This window comes from Temnothorax americanus, unplaced genomic scaffold (assembly GCF_048541705.1).
Source record: "Temnothorax americanus isolate GAGA-0224 unplaced genomic scaffold, ASM4854170v1 Scaffold5, whole genome shotgun sequence".
Taxonomy (NCBI): domain Eukaryota; kingdom Metazoa; phylum Arthropoda; class Insecta; order Hymenoptera; family Formicidae; genus Temnothorax; species Temnothorax americanus.
The window spans coordinates 4665656-4684375 of NW_027509657.1; the positions used below are offsets into that span (position 1 = coordinate 4665656).

The 18720-nt window shown below is 33.0% G+C and overlaps 2 protein-coding genes across 10 annotated transcripts in view; one reads left to right on the plus strand and one right to left on the minus strand.

Moving 5' to 3' along the window:
- Positions 1 to 18720, minus strand: part of Neto (Neuropilin and tolloid-like) — a 107690-nt gene that overhangs the window by 32165 nt on the left and 56805 nt on the right. For 6 of the 7 annotated variants that reach the window (XM_077418284.1, XM_077418283.1, XM_077418278.1 and 3 more), the window contains 2 exons: positions 10950 to 11404; positions 9952 to 10189 (listed from right to left, as the gene is read on the minus strand). In XM_077418284.1, coding sequence (XP_077274410.1) covers positions 9952 to 10189; positions 10950 to 11404 — 693 coding nt within the window. The remainder of the gene's footprint in view (positions 1 to 9951; positions 10190 to 10949; positions 11405 to 18720) is intronic. The other variant, XM_077418285.1, reaches the window with a different exon arrangement.
- The window catches only part of LOC143904062 (uncharacterized), a 404129-nt gene continuing 388199 nt past the window's right edge, over positions 2791 to 18720 (plus strand). For all 3 annotated transcript variants that reach the window (XM_077418296.1, XM_077418295.1, XM_077418297.1), the window contains exon 1: positions 2791 to 4037. In XM_077418296.1, the coding sequence (XP_077274422.1) occupies positions 3840 to 4037 (198 nt within the window). In that variant the 5' untranslated portion in view covers positions 2791 to 3839. The remainder of the gene's footprint in view (positions 4038 to 18720) is intronic.

Sequence of the window (18720 nt, forward strand, 5' to 3'; positions counted from 1 at the left end):
GAGTACACACTTCTGCTGTTGGGGTAGAACTAATGGAAGACCAATATTTACTCATACCGTGTCATAAGATATTACATGAAAAGGACATCTTCAAAAGCGCCATATAGGGAAACGTATAAAACGTCGAAATACGTCGTGATATTCCGTAGGAAGCGGGCGCCGAGCTCGATATCTTAGATACGAATTTTGACATGTTTATACAGAATCGACACCCGTCTTCTGGACTTTTGAATATACATATATATGAAACCGAAATATTAAATATATAAGAATGTTTTAAGAAACATTAAATATTACAGTTTTTGTTAAAATGTGTAACAAAATTAATATGTAGTTTCTGGAATTTATGGCAATGGATAAACAGATTTAAAAAGTTGACATAAGAAATACAATTTTTTAAATAATATTATTTCTTGTATTAGAAAAAATATACATCGTAAAAGAGGTGCATAGCTTTATATCGTATTGAACATATGAACAAAAAATAAAACTTACATATTACTTACAAAATTATCATAAACAACAAATTCGTATGACCAAATAAATCAATAAATTTGTGAGGTAGGGGAAAGTGCTTATTCCTCAGAGTATCTATATATATCGCGCTACAGAAGATTCTCCCTTGCTGTGTCTAAAGTTGCGGTTCCAGTGAAAACTTTCGGACAGTTACGGTAATCCCATCTCCGCACTCTCTGCAAACTCGAAACAATGTTGTCTACAGATTCCAGTCATGCTTAATCCGTAAGTAATAACAGACAATCAAATTAGGAGAATAAGCAATTATCAAGTTATTGACAATGATCCATTCATTTCTTCTTCATAATCGTTACTATACCTAATTTGAATCAACTGAAGTAAAGCAACTTTCGTTAGAAGATAAATCTAACTAAAAATAAAAAAAGGCAGTTGTTGAATATATAACAAGGTATTGAAAATGAATTCTATAACAAAAATGTACAATGTAAAATGAATTTAAAGATATAATAGTAAATATTGAATCTTCTATAGTAAAAAGAGATATCGTTCTTCTCAATGCATTGGTTTAATGTAAACTAAAAAAAATTCGTTTCTTATATGATGTAATATGTACATCAAGACGTAGCAAATTTTATCGATCTTTTAATTCTGATTAACTATATCCAAATTTTATTAGTCGCTGAGATTGTTTACACTTAATATGCACTCAATTTGTAGACTCACCTTTATACCATTAATTGCTCTAGTACAGAATCCTTGAAGTAAATAGGTAACCCTTTAAGTGAGTTCAGATTGCAACTCTATAGATATTCTAACGAGCAATCCTTCATCTCGCAAAGTCTCGTGGCTGATGCAACCGACATTAACCGTCAGAGAGTCAGCAGTGCGAGATTCAATGGCAAACGATTTAACTGGGAATGCCTAGAGGCTGTCTACCACTTCAGCTAGTTAAATGATAGGTTTACCGAAGGTTGAGAGAGTACTATGACGTACTCCAACCTCAAGAAGATAATCGGAGGAGCTAGGAATTCCGTTAAGACGTTACTGGACAGTTTGCAAGTTTCTTGATAGTTTCCGCGATATTTGTCATCATTCGGCCGCGACCTAACGGGATTTCAGTATTATTTCTGATTCGTTAAATACCAATTTGAAATATGTTACATTCGAAAACAGTTATTTATAATTATTTCTAATTTATAATGGACGTACCAAAACTGTTCGGAAATAATTTGATTTTTACTGAAATACGTTGTTATACATATAAATCTAAAAGCCATGTATCGATTTATACGCGCTCATTTCGAATTCCGCACAGCTAACGCTTAAATTTGATTTTAAGAAATTATTGTCAAAACGGCAAAATATATGAAAAAATTTTCAGATAAAACTTTTATAGTTCTTTATTCTTTATAACTGTTTATTTAGGCTTTTTATAAATCTAATATTTTCCAAAATACACACACACTACCACTTTTTCATATTTGTGAACTTGATTTTTAAAATCAAACATGCACCATGTGCATCCAACGCGTTTGTGGAGCGAGTATTTTCTTACATGTCACTAAAGTGAACAAATGTTAGCATAAAAGGCCCATTTCTATCAAAGAAAAGGTGGCAACTCTGGGATGCACTTCTGTTCCAAAAAAGACTGCATATGAACAAGATCATAGATGTCTTGGATAGGGAGGGAGGGAGGGTGGGAGAGCGTAAGGTATATATAAAGCGTTGCTGTGGTCATTTTAGCTGTGTCGTTGCCGTTCTCGTCGACGGTGATCAGCACCGCTGACGACGACGACAACGAGGTTAATACTAATCCAGCTGGCTTTTCAGTACGGCATGTCTTCTCAAAGGAAGTAACCAGCAGTAGAAAAATGTGCGTATAAGAAGCCAAGAACACATCGGTGGGAGAAAGAAAGTATCACGAATGAAAATCCCATGAATATGATATTGCTAAATTAAACTTCTAATATAAAGATCACGAGAGGAGAGATTTTATTAAAGTCCGGCTTTCTGTAACTTTAAATTTTTATTCTGATAAATAGAAGATATGATAATATTATTTATATTTATAATTTACAGCTTCTTTTACCTATACATTTTAATTTAATATATTATTAATTCAAACCGGTGATTATAGAGCACTATTAATTGTGTGTGTGTTTGCTTAATCTTTGTATTGGATTAAATAAATAATAAATTATAATTTATTAACTTATTTAATTAATTTATAATTATAGTAAGTTTATTAACTATAATTAATTAAATTATAATTGGAAAAGTATTTGAAATTACTATACCTTTTCGTGTGTAAATGTTGGTTGATTTATGTTTGTTTCTTTTTGATTTACTATAACTAAGTATTTTAAGCTTTTTAGTGAAAACTGGATATTTTCTTTCTGGGAAATGACTACTCAAACAACCATTGATTGAAAAACCAGTCAGCCGTATGTATAGCGTGGAATAATTTACGATATTTACGAACATTATTCCTGTACATGGTGTGCACCATGTTCTGTGGTATTAATGTAGAAAATATTGTTTTGTCAGATAAAATATTTAAAAGGTAAAAAGAGCACGCGTACATGCGTGTGGTGATGGTAGACGTTTATATAAATACGTTTATAATCGACTAGCCAGATAGATCTACCTACTATATATTATTTTATCGGCGTATGTTTGAAGAGTGCTGGTACATGTAAAATTTCTAATATTATTATAAAATGATTATCGGATACCAGAACTCCTCTCTCCATCCACGGTTTTATTTCCCGCAATGACTTCATATTTTCGAACGTACATCGTTTTAAAGTTGTTTGCGGAATAAATATCTGGAGGTAAAAATACAGAATATACAGAACGGCAATATACATACGTAACAGTAAATGTTTTTTTTTAGATTGATCTTTTCTCTCCGAAATCTAGCGTATAAATATAAGTAAGCATCAGGATCAATGTTTTATTTTATTTTATTTTTTATTTTATTTTATTTTTTGTTGACTTTTTAATCCGGCATTTCAACTAGAATGTAATCGGCATCGATGTTTACATACAGTGACAACGATGTCGTCAGTTTAAGAAATAAATTCGCATAAAACCCGAGCAATCCGGATATTGCATTGAAATTTGAACGTAAAATTGTGACCACACCGCGACTTCAGAATTTTGACATAAATAACCGCGTATCGAAAATATCAGACACTTATTCAATTATTTGCAAGTAAGACACCAATTAATAAAGCCGATAGATGAGAATGTTTTTCTTAAAAAAAAAAAGAAACGAAGTGACGTACGAGAATGATGTACGTGTAAATTGATTTGTCTCCCACCCTTGATTTTTTGCCTAACGTGGAAATATTGCAGCGATGTGTCTTTCAATCTTGCTGTTGCTTTCGTTTACAGAGGCGGACGCCGATTTACATATCTGTTCAATATCGTCAGACGTAGTAAACACAGCGGCAACCGGAGCAATTGCTACGCTCGATAGTATCTACGATACGTCAAACACGGACATCGGACCGTCGGTGTCGCTCCGATCGATCACTCTGGATTCCGGAACGATGGTAAGTTTGCGTAATCGGAGTTACAGTCCGCCACATCCTCGCGATTCGTGGACCTCCCGGATGGATTTCCACATCAACCTGTCTCGTTTGTACCGCGGGAACGCGACGAGAAATATTCACGGCGAATTATACATTCCGCTTCGAAACCGCGAAAATATCGATGTTCGGTCGTTCGCCCGCTAGATTCAGTCGGACTGGAATTTGAAATGGCGCTTAAGGGTTCGCGTTATGATAAGAGGATCGTATGACGCTATTATATGAGTGAGCGAACGTCGTGAGTGGGCATCGTTTGCGACAGTCATTGAGATAACGAACCCTTTGTGGTTGCAGTCATTTTACAACATCGTAGGAGAGAGCCACGACTGCCATATTCGCGCAACTGTTGCACTGCTCTCGCACGTAATAAAGGATCTTACAATAAACTACGATTTAAAAAAAAAATCGAGGTTAAAGGTCGGGACAATGCGGAAATTAATATATATTAACAAACGGCAAATAATAGTAATTAGGCGATCTTATTCGTCAATATCAGATTTACATTCACAATGTAAATGATAAAAATATGGAACAAGAGAAGAATTACAATAGGGCTATTATAAATAATACGAATTTCTTATTTATTAACATGTTGACTAAAAAATTAGAATACTCTCTAAAATAGTTATTAGCTACAAAATATCTTCGTCTACTAAGAAACATATTTTGACAAAGAATTACTACTTGCATACAAGTACATGCTATATATATTCTCCTTTAAACACTCGATTACGCGAATCTGAATATTATATCAAATGAGGTAACGTATATAAGTTTATTTAAGATAAAATTAATTAAAATTTAAAAAATTTAATATACACGCATTTCATTACTGTTAGAAGGTTATGTAAGTTACATTGTACTATTCAAGCATATTATAAGACGGGGAAATATTTGAGTAGGACACGTGGCTTATAGCGGTGGCAAAGATCCTTCTCAAGATTCCGTAGAAGTTTCTCGCTGATAGCCTGCCAAGTGACGACCGCGGATTGCCAGACGATGCGCGGGTCTCCATATATTTTGGAAATTCCAGGAACGTGACTTGAGACACCGTGAAGATATTTTGGTGTCTAGATTAAAGTTTGTCAAGTTGTTTAATTAACTAAAAGATTTAACAATTATGCGACTGAACAATTGGCACAATGGCAACATTTAACGTTTTGTTGTAAAATGTGAACATAAGAATGTCTTAACATGTGGTTCGAAATAAAGTATAGGAAACTAAACGTAACTAAAATAAAAACATGACAAAATTACATAATTATAAACTGAGAAGATATTTTACATTAAACAGATAATACATATTATTTTTTAAAAGTTAACCCGGATCAATTCTCTCGCAGTTTGACAAATTTGTGTTACGCGTCGCGTAATTTTATATATAATAATTATTACGGGATAATTACCGAAACATTGTTGATTCATAAATAAAATTATGTTTTATTTATGCAGATGCATTCATTTGTGAACTGTATCATCATTTATGATCTTCAATTTATACATTATTGTATTAATAAATAATTTATTAAAAATGTTTATGTCTAATTTTATGTTACAAAACATAAAATATAATATTAAAAAAACGTAAATATTTATTTAAATTATCGAAAATAACATGCAACATTGCAAACAGTTTGCGGGTGTGAAAAGAATTTTACAAAGTAAATTTACTAGCTCTATATTGAATCTATATTGAAAAAAGAATTTTGCAAATTAAATTAACTTCTACACATATATATTTATATTACTAAAAAGAATATTTTATAGATTAAGTTGAGTGTAGCTCTAGACACGTAATTAATAAAATATTTCTTATTGCAGTCAATATGTTACAATTAAATAAAAAAGATTTCATCTTTGGTCGGGCTGAAACTTGGTAGCTTAATAATAATATTTGTGTGAATTTTGCATACTTTTTTTCAACGTAGTAAACTGCGCGCCGATTATTTATCGATCTTGAAAACACAGTTTTTTATTGGAACAGTAAATCCACATATTTTTAAATCAATAATTGATTTAACTTTTGATGCTAATAAGCATTTTTTTTAAATTACTGTGTGTAGTGTAAAGACGTTATTGTAAAAAATATCAGTCAGAGTTCGAAACTAAACTCTTTACAATCCATGACTGACAATGAGTCCAATGTTAGAATTATTGTTTATCGATAAAATTATTAATAATGAATATCGGATAATACAGTGGGAACAGTTCATTAGGATGAAACTTCCTTAATTCCAACCTCATTGACATTGGAGATAATTACGTGACGTAATTTACATAGGAAGCTTTAATATGCTATAGTCACTTCTCCGAGTGCAATCACAGTTATACAATCATCATTATGCAATGGCAAACTAGTCTCTTTGCCAAAGCCAATTACAATTTCTTGCTTGTTACATCGAGCTTAGAACGGAGCGATGAAAAGCCGGGTTTAGAAACGTTTCAATGTACGTTTAAACGTGTGTGTGCATGTGTGATCATAGAAAAAATTTATTGAGAAATTATTATATATTATATATTATTTAAATACTATATGTATATATATATATATATATATATATATACGTAAATTATATTTTGCAATAATTATAGGTTTAAAGGTAATTTCAAATATCTATGCAATTTTATTTTAATATTGACGAGAAGGGTGATTAAATTCATGGATGCTACAATACTTTTAACATATTTTTCATTTTTGAACAACATTTATGATTGTTTCCCGGTTTTGAAAATTAAATTTAAAATAAGTAATTAAATAAAAAATTACAGGAAAATAAATCTGCCATATTGGAAGAAAATATGCTAAACAATAGGTATGTCAGTCTTCGAAATGTCACCGATATCTTTAGAGTTTAACATATTTATTGTTTTATTATATTTCTTCTCGTGCAAATGTCATTTTTTCTAGTTTTACGACATTGTGTATAGTGGCATTTTTACTGTGCGTACGTCTGTACTTCACAGTCTGCGAGATTTGGTCGAGGACCACCGTAATCATCACGGTCGCTATTTTAGTACACACGAAGAAGACTCGATAACTTACGAGCGAGGCTCGTCGACCCTGACTTAAATTCAAACAAGAGCCAGCTGCCGCGCATTGCCTAATCCGACGCATCTCGAGGTTCCAAATTAAAAGAGAGATCGACAAATCTCTACGAATTAAATTACTAAGGTTATATATACAATCACGACTCATATTGATTAATTTGATATAATTTTATTTTGTTTTATTTCTGAGCAAAAGAATTGTATGTTAAATAATTTTATGTATTAATATTAAAATATTAAATGTTTTTTTCACATATTAGAAATTATTGTCTTCTATAAATTTATACTTAATAAAAGATAAAAAATATAGAGAATTTAGCAATAATAATTAAATGTGTAGTTAAATTATGATACAAATGATATTTTATTCTATAATTTTTTCTGGATATGGATAAGTCAATTTAATTGATACAATTTGAAAAAAAAGTAAAGCTTCTCTGAATCCTTTGAATCTTGCACGAGTGAGTAGTTCGAAACGGAGAGACATTTTTCGTCTGAACGACTAGGAGCAGCTTCTACGGTCGTTCGTAGATACATCGATTCGTTATCGAGATATTGCTTTCGTGCAGCCACCGACAAAGAGAGTGGTTGGATTCACGAAGATTTATGATTTCACCGAACGTTCGCCAATTTTTTCTTTTTCTCAACTTTCTACCTACGACCGTCTCGCGTCGCTTCGTTTGAATGTGTCAAGCATAAAATGCAAAATTATTTATTGCGAAAAGATAACGATGCATAATTAACGAATATTGTCGTAACTGACAATAAGTTTTTTCGTTTTATTGGTTGTTCGATTAAATATAATAATTTAAGTGTAACAGATAAATACAAAATAAGGGCTTGTGCGCAATGAAAGAAATAAGGAACAAGGAATTAAATATTATAGAGAAAAAAGAAAGATCATGTCTTGAAATAAGATGCGACTATGAATTCTTTCTATGTTTAATTTCTTATTTTTTATTCCTCTCATTGTGCATGGACTCTAAAAAGCAAAAATTAATTTTTAATTTTTGACATTGTCATTCCATTATAATATCAGTTATTGACAATTCAAAAACCTGATATTATATCTGTTTAAAATTTTTTTAAGTACAATTTAATAATCCATCAATTAAGTACCTTTGAACCACATCTATCATTAAAAAAACTACTTCGATTAAAATGAAAACCGTGATCGTTGGAATAAAGGTAGTCCATTCTGCGTTTCTTCCGCTTTACAGCTTCGACTCTTTTGTGGGCCAGTCTAGGAAAATTTACTATCTTCTCGCGGTATCCTTAGCCAACGAACCGAACCACCGGGATGTATCAATCACTCGAAGTCTCTCCTACTCCTCCAGAAAGTTCAGTCATGTTCAAGCTACGAAGTTGCATTAAACTTATACATATGAAACGAGGGTGAAGCATATAGTATTTCTGCAAAGTTTCTCACGGTATAAAATAAATATGAATGAAGATAGTTTCGGCAGTCATGTTCGCCATTATTCGACAATAATACCGGCATTTTTACAAGGTGCGCCGAAATTCATTGAGCAGATTATTTCAAATAATATTTTTTTACATTGTAAGATTTATGTTCTTGTTATTATTTGACTTGCATGAGGAAATTATTGTAATTTTTCACAGAAATGTTGAATTTGGGAGAATAAAAGAATCGTATTTGTCGGAACATCTCGATATTTCTCGATAAACTGTTTTATAGAATTTTCAGTACAATTGGATTTACGATATTAAAGTTTATTGTATACGCTTCTCAATCCAATTTATGAAAATTACGCAATAATATAGTTGTTTCAATAAAATGGTTTTTGTCATCTTTTGCGGTGCTTTAAAATAAAGTTATATATTGCATATTGTCTTTACAAATTTTTGATTGTACATAGCAATTGTTTATAACAGTTGTATCAAAAATCATTTTATTAAGAATTTAAAGCTTATTTATTCAGATATGTCATTTGTTATAAATTAACGTACAAATATATCTATAAATTTTGTTTTATCATATATATAATATATATATATATATATTTTATATATATATATATATATATATATATATATAATAGATTATCGATGAAAACAAATAAATTAAGATTTTATCAGTGTCATTATATTAAGAAATAAAAAGCTTGTAAATTAACATTAACATTAACAATAAATTAGCATAAAGGATACGCGCGGATTGTGATATTATAGCATATTTATATATGGATAATAACCAGATCGTGCTATTATACAATCCATGTTCAAGAGATAAGTTGGGTCTAACGCTCTTTACTTAACCGGAATTTCGTTCGGAAGGAAGCGATGTTTGTTCAAAACATTTGCCCCGGGATACCAGAGAATCGTGGATCAAAGGTTTTCCTTGTCCGGAAAGAGTTCGCCATTCCAACACGCTCGCCTTTTTTCCCCGCATTATCAGCGAACGGTGCGCAGCAGTAAAGTGAAATAATCTGGCTAGCGTGTTCTTGCCGCGAGCAATCTTGTAAAAGTTCTCTCGAAGGCTCGCTTGAAAATCGATTTCTCAGAGAGATACGATATGTACGTGTAGAAAATCAATTATTGGTCATTGAACCACCGCACCGCCGCGAAAATGATTGTTCCCTCAATATTCCGGTCAGCGATGCGAGACTCGCGGTTTAATACACAAGCTATGATTGCCTGATAAATTATTCATTTTCGATTAATTTGGACTTTGTAGTCGCTTCACAACCAATCACAGACTTTTAACTCATGAATGATACGCAAATATATAGGTAGAACCCCCCTACTTTTATAAGTTATCTTTTTTTAGCTTAAATTCTATTGTTTTTACTATAAGTGAGTGACTTACCTTCCAAAACTCGAACACAATTCACATTATTTGGATAATCGGCGGGATAATTCGGGCTATAAAATTCCCTCTTTGCTGGATCCCCGACTTCAAACTTCTCACATTCGCTCGGGATGTGTCTCATGTGGCGTCGTGGCATGGCGATGTCTTTAGTGGACGTCGTCATCAACGTCGTGTTTTTCACGTTCTCGCGCGAGAGCGTCTCGAATGATAGTCGTGTCTCGAGTGTTGGCACTATCTGCACACATTGTAAAGTCACATTTGAATTAATATATGCGAGGGATCATTACACGACTAAATAATATACAGTATTTATTATGCAATGACGTTTTGAAAAATTGTGAAACATGTGAAGATGAGCATGAGCAACTTTAACGTGAGGAAACCTCTTCGCGCGGCATTTGTCGTTGCGTGCGTGTCGCGTTAATTTGAACTGCTCAAGATTGAAAATTTATATGATCAATGAATTATATAAGCCTTTAATCCGAGATATTACGCCGTTAATTAAATGGAAGCCTAATTCCACTTTGGCAACTGGTATTGCAATAGCGCTGAATTATAGTTATCGCTTGTATTACGATGCTGAATAATTACGACTATCATGTCATTGGTGAGAGATATCGATATTGATGAGAGGCATATCGTGTAAAGGTATTATTGTTTTATGCCGATGTCTTGCTTAATGTTTAATTTATTCATATAAGAGAAAATCTATCAAGTTTTTGCAAAGATTTATGAAAAATTGATGCAGATACTTCTGAAAACTTTTAATTATATTTAATTATCAATAAGATAATTTAAATAATTCATTGTCCCGATCGTGACTCCAATTACAGCTCTAGTTTAAGAACTTAACAAATCAGATTATAAGATAAAAGAAGTAAGAATATACGAGGAAATCTAATTACTAATCTTGAGAATTCGGGACATCTGTAGCCTTAATTGTGACCAAATTTTCAAATAATCGTTACTATGCTACGAGATTCGGTACGAATTACGTCATAGGAGCTTCTAGAAGTCGACGAGGTCCTCACGAGGTGATAGCCAATCGTCGACGACTGCGAGGACGATGACTCGATGGAAATCCGATTGGACGGATCCGTCTGGCTCGTTTCGTTGCTCCTGGAGGAGATGGACGGGTTATGGCTTGTGATCTTTGCGTTCTCGATGTCATTGCCCCTCGGCGACTGCATCCTCCTCCCGTCTTCGTCCTCTTCGGATCTCTCGACCACCGTTCCTAGGAAACTCGGATCCGAACGAGTTCCAGGGCTCGATCTGTCTACGCTCCAAGAGCTAGTTTCTGGGAGCTTGCCATTCGAGGGTCTAGTCTCCCTCGCGGCATGCTCTAGACTCGAGGATGGCCAGGATCGTGGCAATGAGGATCGACTAGTTTTTCGAGCGCTGTACGTGCTCCATCGCGGATCTTCAGCCTCTCCCGTAGACGCTCCAGTAACTAAAACAGTAATAGTATAATCAAGTGACGTACAATCTGTTTCAGTGGAAATATCTTTATTCGAAGTGTTTCCTCATAATAGTTAAATTAAAAATTTTCGATTGTGCGCAGTTGTCGCTATATTACAATTTAAATATTTTAGTACAAAATAATGGAATAAATTATTATTGAAGCTGCAAAATCAGCAATTAAAAGTAATACTAGTATTTCTGGTGTTATTAGTAAAAGCCTTTTAATTAGTTGAAAATGTAACATTAATTTTTTTATTACAGTTTTTTAGCCAACATAATACAATCCAATTCCAATTAATCGCAGCATTCAGATGTAGTTAAAAGGGGAAAAAGGCGGGTTTTTGTCGAGAACAATCGATTCTCCAATTTTAACGCGATTGAACGGAGTAACGATATATGAGTAGCACGCAGGAAGGCGAGCAACTAAATTGGGTGTTCAAATTCCATCCTTGAAAACGAACGCGATACCTGGCAATTCTCGTACGCGTCTTTTTAACTTTTTGTCGTTTTTTTTTTTAACTTTGAATGCCCGGTAACTAACGTTGAGATTTAACGTTGTCGCTCGCCTGCACGAAACTGCAAGCAACTTAATTTACAATAAAGTGCAGATCCGCTTTGATTTAACGAGTGGAGAAATACCGGCCTTTGTGTTTCTCTTACAAAAGCTGTTTATTGCTTTTTTCTCAAATTAGAGTTATTGTCTATGACTTTTACTACACAGATTGTCGCAGAAATATCTACAAAAATATTATAATAATTTACTTTAAATTTTTCAAATAGTGATTAAATACTTTGATAATTACGTACATATTTTGTTTTAAATGATCTCTTGAAAACAAAGGTTTATATCTGAATAATATTGTCTGATTTTAGAACTTTTGCTATTTCTTTAATGCGAATAACCCACTTAATATAAACGCGAAATGAGATTCAGACGGATGTTTCTTTACTGCTAAATGTATAACAAAGATATAAATTAAATTAATTCATGTAATAACGGGTAATATCTTGCAGAAGAGGAACACTATTTTGTGTATAACATCTCTTTGTCGAATTTATATTGCATCTTGGAAAGCAAGGTGGCTACCTATATGATATTGCATTTTGTGCAATTTTCAAACAAGGGCATCTCAATATAAGACTTTAAAGCGTTCTTTTTTTCCCTTTATGAGGTCGATACAACGTGCTTTCTCTCCTCGGGCTAAAACTTGATAACCTCATACGACTGCACCACCATCTCGGTAGCTAAGTCCTGTATTTTACTGGAGAAAGCTCTCGTCGTGTCTAACATCATGAGGGGCTTGCTCACAAATTTTTAAGACGATGCCTTACAAGAGGTTTTCCCTTTATCGTGCGATTTCAAAGTGTGATAAGCTAAGTTTCTGACTGGAGTGCTCTTATATATCCTGCACTTCAGTTTCGATACTTTAAAAAGATCTGCTGGACGGTATTTTGTCGGTCTCGAGATACTGAGTATAGTCTGTTTAGAATAATTTATGTACCTGAGTAGAATTTAATTATTATACTTTTAATACTGTGAAAACATTTTCAATCTATTTAATATTGTCATGTTATCTCTGAAATATATTAAACGGTATATACATATACTCTTTTGTAGATAAAATTATTATTATATAAATTTATCTCTTTAGATAGTAATATAAGTTTAATGAAGGAAAGAGCGTGGAATATCATTTCTCATTAATTGTTTCAATTACTTTCGTAAATTTGTTCTTCTCGAATGCACTCGGTATTTATTAAATCAGAGTTTCTGCGCCGATTACTTCTTTACGATTGCCTTGCGGTTCATAAACAACTGGCTTTATATGCATTTCGACATTATCGGTTTCTAGACTTAGGGTAAAGGCTCAGCGGTTCTTATCGAGACAGATAAGGTCAAAATTTATTCGCTCCATTTACCACTTTCCTAAAGACAGAATAGGAACGTAATAACCTTCTCCAGTTACTGTTGTTCAAAGTAGAGTTTGCAGAAAGCAAGAGTTTGCAGTAAAGCGTGGAATCGGTTTAGCTTCAGGTTGAACCCTTAAACTTTACAAGACTAAAAAGGAAGATTTTTAATTTCTTGAATTTTTAAAGAGAACAAATCTTATAAATATTTTGATAATTTTAAACTAATCATCTTCAATTAATGATTTTAATTGCTTTAGAATCAGATTGATTTAATATTGCATTAATATTAGATTTAATATTGCAATTTAATATGTTAAGTCTTTATTATTAAAAAGATTAAACTGCAATTCCAAGGGAATTTTATAAAAAAAAATTTGATTTGTCTTTTTGCTTTATGATTGTTGTGCAATTTATCAATAAATAATAGCTGCTGATCAATTTTTTATTGAATAGATAAGTGCGTCTCGTTTTTAATCAGATAAGCATTTTTTTACGCGCGTTGTGAAAATCGGTTCGACAAATCGATTGTCGAAGTTTATATCCTTGAATTTCGAGAATTTCGTGCGGCGCCGTGTTTCAGAAGCGTCGAGTTTCTAAAAGCAGGAACGACGGCGGAAATATATATCCACCTGCAGCGAGTAAATCAGATCCTCGCCTGCTAGGTGTCTCGTTCTCTCTCCCGCTCGGCTTTCCGCTATCTGGCTTCCCGTTTCTCGGCAAACAATTTTGTAGTTTCTTGTTTCTCTCCCCTCGCACCATCTTTCTCGCGTTAGTCCCTCTTCGTCTCGTGTACGAGAATATTACAACGTGCCCGTGATAATCCCTTTTTCACTCAAGACATTCATCGCGTTGTTTACATCATCACTTTTTCTTCAAAGAGAGCCCATGTTGCCCATCTCATCTGGAAAATGTCCGCATTATGCGCATCTCGAGTGAAACGAGCGATACTCTTATGCTCGCGCGATCGTGACTAGCGGCATATTAATGATATACATAATGTAAACTAAAGAAATAGAATTGATAGTGTAAAATTTATTCTTTCCTATATTGTTTATTAATGTTGCCAATTCCGTACGTATGCTTCTACGTATTTTTATTATTTCTCAATATTATGTATTAATTTAAAGTTATTGTACTTGTGAAATAAAATTACAGTATAAATTTAAAAATGACTCTATTCAGGCCGTTTTACGATACTTTAATTTTACGCGGGACCTAAGGTGCTTCGAATTTTCCAAGGTGAAAGTAGTAGTTGGAGTAGGGCTCGAAGTTAAAGCGGAAGTTTCTTATATAGGTGGTTGTTTATTTTATAATGTGCAACTCGAGCGGTCCCTTCGGAATAGCTTGAGTCTGAATGAACTTTATTTCGCGTGAAATCCATTCGTGAGATTAAACATTTTTGTAGCCTGGACAATATCCGGCGAGCAAAGGGAATTTAATAAACGTAGCAAAGCGAATGAAATAGAAATAATTGTTAAATACAATCGTTAAATCAACAGACGTAAAAACTGCGCGATTAAAAATTAATCAAATAATAAATAAAACTCTGCACATACGAGTATTCGTTTGAAAAATATCACAAATTCGTGTTCCAATTATGTAATGAATTAAAAATTGCCACATTGCCATTAAACAAATATTGATAGACGGCCGTTGCAAATAATCCAAAAAACATTAAAAATGAGAGTATAACTGTGTGTGCACGTAAACATGCTATTTTGCGATTACATGAAATTACAATCGTTTTTAACTTCAATTCCTATGGGCATAGCAGAATCTAACACAATGCAGAATCTATTTTTTTTGCATTGCGGTTCCGAGAAGGCACGAGAAAGCATGTCAGAAAAGAAAGAGTTCTCACGTCTGGAATAACTTATATTTGAAGTATTTCAAATGCATATCCAAACCTCATCATAGTAGTTTTCTCAAAATAAAACTGTAAAGCGTGAAATTAACCATTCTGCTTTTAACTTAAGTTATAATCGCAAGATTATATCTTAAATATGTTATTAAGTATTTTGAAAACGCAACGCAGAGAAAAATTAATTTTAAATTTAATTATAATTTCTAACTCATATATGATTCTTGCATTGTAATTGCATTATAAGAAGAGATCAATATAAGATAGCGATTATTATAAGATTCAGGTTAAACTACAAGACTCGTGAATTACAAATTTATAGTGTATCACGATATTAAAAGCGTTTGTTATACTTATTTCAAATAGAACATGCAACGATTCTGATAACGGATATAATGCATCTCTCTCGGTTTTAGAATCTGGAAATACGTCGTGCATAAATATTTCAATTTGAAGAAAACACGAAACCAAAATATCGTTGCGCACGTAGCAACATCTTCGGTAACTATGTAATATTTCTGTCCATCTGCATCTCTCCCCGAGAACGTATGACGTATTTACAGGGTGTGGTTGTGTGTATATATTGGCGAATACCATTACTTGTATAACCCTCCTATACGTATATACTCGGAATGGAAAACTCAAGAAGAATTCCATTTTTCTCATTTCCAGTTACGGATCCCCTTGGATATTATTTTCACAAAAACGAAAGCCACGACGTGACATCCATGCTTACACCATGGAATCGTAAACGCGAAACGGTAGATACATCTTCACGTTTATGGTCAAAAGGCAAAATCCTACAGATCAACTTCCATTTTAAAAGTAAAGAAAACCGTGATATACATTACTTTCGTAGAATCATAGATGCATGTATATGTACAGCGACCGGAAATCGTATGACTGAAATAACGTTTCGTAAAAAAAATTTAGAGTAAAGTTTTTATATAGGTAAAAAATGATTTTAATCTTTTTTTCGATCGCTTAATACTTATTAATCTTGCTAGAGCTCTATCAGCCCTATGCGCCGCCATCATGAAATATGTATATATGTACATACATGGCTTTATCTCGCGAAGGCTGCTCGTAATTTCGCTATATCATCGATCATTTCCCGAGATAATATCTAACTAGTCTTTCTCGCGTCTATTAAATCGATTTTCTATTAAAGGGAACCGTCTTTCATCCCGAAGGGGATCGTTGACATAAAATTGTGCTCACACGGTCCGTGTTTCATTGAGCTCATCGATCCCTATTCCTGCCTCACGTTTACCGTAAAACGAGATCACTCGATGCGGGCTCTTTGTCCTATAATAAAGTTAGCGTTTGTTTGTTGTCGACGACCCGAAAAACGCATTGTACGCATTTCCGATTGATTTCTTTCCTTTTGGAGAGATTTTTTTCTTTTTGACAAATTCTTTCTATGACAATCCTTTCATAGAAACCCTTTCCGTCTTTTTAATAAAATATAATGTTACGCAAATATTATAATTCTTTTTTCGTTATAATTTTTTTTAATTGCTACTTTCTCTAATTTTATTTTTTGCTGTCTTGCTACAAAATATAGGAAAATTTATATGTCAAATAAACAAATTAATAAATTACTTTATGGCCCAAACAGACTTTTTTCCCGATTTCTGTATAAGAAAAGTTATTAAAGACAAAAATTATTATAATGATACAGTCTGACGGTGATGCTCTTTCCTCCAGATTTATTATGTGACTCAGGAAGTTAGTTACAATACTTGGAAAGATAGTATGCCATACTATTCCTTTTACTTTTTACCGAGTAGCAAAAAGCATTGTGTCGAGTGGATCATCAAAGAGGTCCATTAGCAAGAAAAAAAGTAAAAAGAAATGGATGACGACATGACAAGATAGGTATAACAAATGCAAACGCATTAGTATGAGATCAGTGCTCATTAAATCAGCATTGTTAAATACACACATAATAGTTTATGTGTGCTAGAAAACGTAAATAAAAAGAAACTGTAATATTTTAAGATATTTTAATCAGCATTTAATTAAATAAACTGTTGTTTTGCATTTAATTGGTGACGTGTGATAAATTATTGAATTATTTATTTTATATACATTTTTGTAAGATTTTTGGGTAGCAAAATTTTTCACTTATGCATGGTCATTACTTTTGATACTTTACGTCTTCCGCTCGCTGGTATAAACGCCACACATAGGAGTCAGATTTATTGTCACTTTTTCCTCTCTTCCTTATTCTGAAGTTCTAACAATACAAAACACATTTCGCCAACGGTGATTCGCGTTGCAATCGGCTTTAAGATCTTGGCAGAACAACTATGGCAATGGTCATTTTATGCTTCAATCTTGTTGCTTTTGTTGGCAAAGTGCGAGAGCGATATTTCTACCAACACAAGCTTTTGTACACGTATTTATGATATTGCAGAAAAATAATTGTAAATATAAATATTACATGTATTGCTCTATATGCGAAATGCAAAATGTCGTTTTTAGATTTGAAGATACTCAAGGTGGTCTCATCTAGCTCTTTCAATTTGCATACAGAGAATTTTCAAAATTACAATTATTTAAAGTTATTACTTTAAAAAAGAAAAGATTTTACATTTTGTCAAAAACTTAATTTAATTAAATTATTTAAAAACACACACACACAAATGCGGATGTGTAATAATACTAATGCAATATATTTGTTAATATATCTATATATGTATTTCTCTAAAAAAAATGTTTATATCAAGTTTATAATCAAATTATTTAAATCAACTCAATTTTATTTTACAATCCGGTTACGATCGATCAATACTTCAGCGGCTAGCCGGTTCTCACGAAGTTACAAAAGTAATATCGACCAGGATTTATATGGTGCCATGTAATAAGAATAACGTCGGTTCTTCGGAACAGCGATATTTCCTTGCGGACGATATTTTCTCCCGCGATATTTTCGTTGAGCGTCGAACACGATTCCTCGTCCAATCCCAATTCCCCGAGCTTCGCTTCTTTTATCAACGCAATGCGCCGCTAGCGTACTGACCAGGTCGGTCAGTCTCTCTGACCGGTTCGCGAACGGGTGTCTCTAAATCACTTACTGAATAAATCTTTCCTGAGTTCACGGCCAGTACGCGACATGTTGAAAGCAACGGTGCAGCAACGGTGCGAATTTATGACTAGGCGATATACATCCCGCTATCTCGGCTTCAACAAGAGATTCATCCATACGCCGCATACTTTTTACAATCTTCCGCATTTTAAATAAATTTATATTTTTAACATAAGAGATATATCGCGGTCTGATTTTGAAGAAGGTTTCAACTGCACGAAGTATTATTTGGATTTTTAATATTTTATTAAGAATATTTTATATATTTTATTAAGAATTTATTACTAATATTTTATTAAGAAATTTTTCTTGAGCTCAGGAGAACGTGAACATTATTATTCCATTATTTGTTTTTCAGCCGTGACGAATAAAAAAGGCCGCATATTTTTACCTTGTCGCAATAATGATTGAACGTCGTTTACGAAGCTTGATTTTGCAT